The sequence below is a fragment of the Chinchilla lanigera genome, unplaced genomic scaffold (genome assembly GCF_000276665.1).
Source record: "Chinchilla lanigera isolate Chin_1 unplaced genomic scaffold, ChiLan1.0 scaffold00098, whole genome shotgun sequence".
NCBI lineage: Eukaryota > Metazoa > Chordata > Mammalia > Rodentia > Chinchillidae > Chinchilla > Chinchilla lanigera.
Window position 1 is genome coordinate 1,036,098 of NW_004955499.1, and position 2,722 is coordinate 1,038,819.

Genomic DNA, 2,722 nt, shown 5'->3' on the forward strand with positions numbered 1-2,722 from the left:
ACGAGGGCTGCCTGGACAGCAGACATGCGGATGACAGACAGGAGATGGATTCTGCAGGGGTCATGAGAGGGACAGTGACGGACATGGGGGGCAGACCCGACAGACAGACGGACAGATGGTGGGCAGGAAGTGGACGGGAAGCCCCGCTGGCTGACACGTGGCTGATGGAGCCGATGACCACTGCGAGCCTTGGGCCTGAAGTGATGGAGTGACTGATGGATGGACACACAGAGGATGGACGGATGGACAGCAAGACACCCAGACTGCAGGGTCCCACGGCACGGTCCTAGGACATGTGCCCTGCGTGGCCCTGACCGACCGTCCAGGTGGCCTGGGACCAGCTGGGGACGCAGGGCAGCCAGGGACCCTCCCGCCTCAGCCTCGGGCTGTGTCTGCACAGAAGCGCCGACAGGAGTCTCACCTGGGCGGCAGGCGCTGGCCACCCTCCGCAGGAGCCCACGCAGGGCAGTGCCCGGCCAGGCTCGGGGCAGCGGGGCCAGGACGTACAGCTGCGCTGCGGGGAGCCCGTCTCTGAGGATGTCGCCTGTGGGGACAGCACGGGGCGGATCACGGGCCACGCACGGGACCCCGGGAAATGCGGACCACGAGCTCACCGCACGCGCACCCCACCCCGTGCACGCGGAGAACACACGCAGACAGCGGGGACAGGGGTGCAAATGCAGAGGCGTCTGAGCCAACACGCGTGCACATGCGTGTACACAAGACAGAAACATGCCACACACATGATGCAGATGTGCAAGCAGATGGAAGACATGGGAACGCACACAGGCGTCGACACGCACAGCCACGTGTGCACATGTGCAGACAGAGCAGCACACGCTTACACACGCCACATGCGTGCAGATGTACAGTCCATGCACACACACGGGCACCCGTCACACACGCACGCACATACAGAGACACAGAAACATGGAGAGGGACTTGCTGTGTCACACAGGCATACACACGCACGTCATGCACACAGCAATGGGCTTGTACATGTAACACATCGGCGGCTTTACCAGGCGCGAAGCTGACTTGAGCTGCCTCCGGTCCGCGGGGCCGAAACCAGTGTGCCCGCTCGATGACGTCGGGGAGGTCGAGCACGGTCACCGTGAGCCCTGGGTACTCTCGGGCCAGCTCGTGTGCCAGGGCGCCTGTGCAGCCTGTGGGAGAGCAAAAGGCCGTGATGCGGGGATGCAGATGTGATGGCCGGCGCTGCCGCAGCCACTCTGGGCCAAAAGAGCAGTTGTGTGTGGAAGCTGAGGAAGGTGAGATGGCAGCACAGGAGGCCAAGTTCCCTGAGCCCAAGTTTCCCTGAAACGCTCAGGAAGGTTTCTTCTGCTCCGTCATAAGAGAGGGAGCCAGCGGCCCCTCGGAAGGCAGACTGCTCCTCCACCAGTCCCGCTGGCCCACTGGTGCTTAGGCAGCGAATGCCGCCCGGCTGCACAGAGCTGGGTGTCTGCTGACCGGCAGCGTGGGGTCCACGCACCTCCCAGGTGGCAGGCGGAGCCGAATCGCGACAGGTCCACGGCCGTGGCCACCGCGTGTGCGGTCAGCTGGGCGATCCCGTGGGCAGCGCGGAGCACCTGCTCCTCCTGAGACAGAGCGGGGGGTGAGGAGGGGTGGCACGGGGCACTGCCAGCCGCTGCCCAGGGCTGAGACCTGCTCGGGGCTCTCCCCGTCCATGCGTGGTTCTCTGGCCCTGCGTGTGTCTCCTGAGCTCCGTCCGCCTCTTCCCTCTGCACCGTGGATTGAGCCCGGGGCCTGCGCCCTGAGCTCCACCCGCAGCCCCTACTTTATTTTCTTATTTGGAGAAAGGGTGTCCCTGAGTTGCCCAAGCTGGCCTCAAAGTTGGGATCCTCCTGCCTCAGCCTCCCAAATCCTGGGCTTACAGGTGCTCATACACATGGAGTGGCCGTTCATCCCATTTGGTGGCAGCAAGGCCGACCCTCCCTGGCTTTCTGGGCGCCCTGGTCGACCCTCAGCGCCCCCCCAGCCGTGCGCGGTCCCACCGACCTGCGTCCCCTCCACCTTTCCCAAGCACACAGCAGCTGCAGACAATCCCCCTGTCCCTGCGTGGTCCGCTACCTGGACGGGGTCCCTGGGTTTTGTCCCCGCGGCTGCGTGCTGCTGGCTCTGGCCGTCCTCGGTGCTGCACCCCACACGTATGAAGCGGTCCCAGGCGTGTGCGCCCGTGTGCAGGATGTAGCTATTCAGGGAGACCTCGCCGTCGGACACGAGGTACACGCCCGCCAGCTCCGTGTTCCGGTAGCCTGGGGGGCAGGGGTGCCGCGTTATTTCTCGGCAGACACCGCCCCAGAGAATACGGCTGGGGGCAGGAGTGGGTGCCGGGCACACGTTCGGACCGGCATCACCTAGCTGACCAGGGCAAACTGCACCAACGCCAGCTCTGCGCGGAGCAGTGCCGCCCAGGCCCAGGCTACAGCGTCGGTGGCCCGAACTGGGACCCAAGGTGACCCATGTGTCCCCGAGCTGCTCCCAGAGGGGTCTCCTGCACGGCACCCATCCACCCACCGGTCCACCCATCCACCCACCCATCCATCCGTCCACCCATCCATGCATCCATCCACCCATCCATCCATCCATCCATCCACCCATCCATCCACCCATCCATCCACCCACCCATCCATCCACCCACCCATCCATCCACCCATCCATCCATCCATCCACCCATCCTTGTTTCAACTGTATTTGCTGA

General features: G+C 64.7%; 1 protein-coding gene across 1 annotated transcript in view; it reads right to left on the reverse strand.

The window, feature by feature from the left end:
* Asmtl (acetylserotonin O-methyltransferase-like) overlaps positions 1–2,722 on the reverse strand; it is a gene marked incomplete at its 5' end in the record, with an annotated part of 13,093 nt that overhangs the window by 2,172 nt on the left and 8,199 nt on the right. The window contains 4 exon segments of the mRNA XM_013505602.1: positions 422–544; positions 1,023–1,166; positions 1,493–1,598; positions 2,092–2,276. Coding sequence (XP_013361056.1) covers positions 422–544; positions 1,023–1,166; positions 1,493–1,598; positions 2,092–2,276 — 558 coding nt within the window.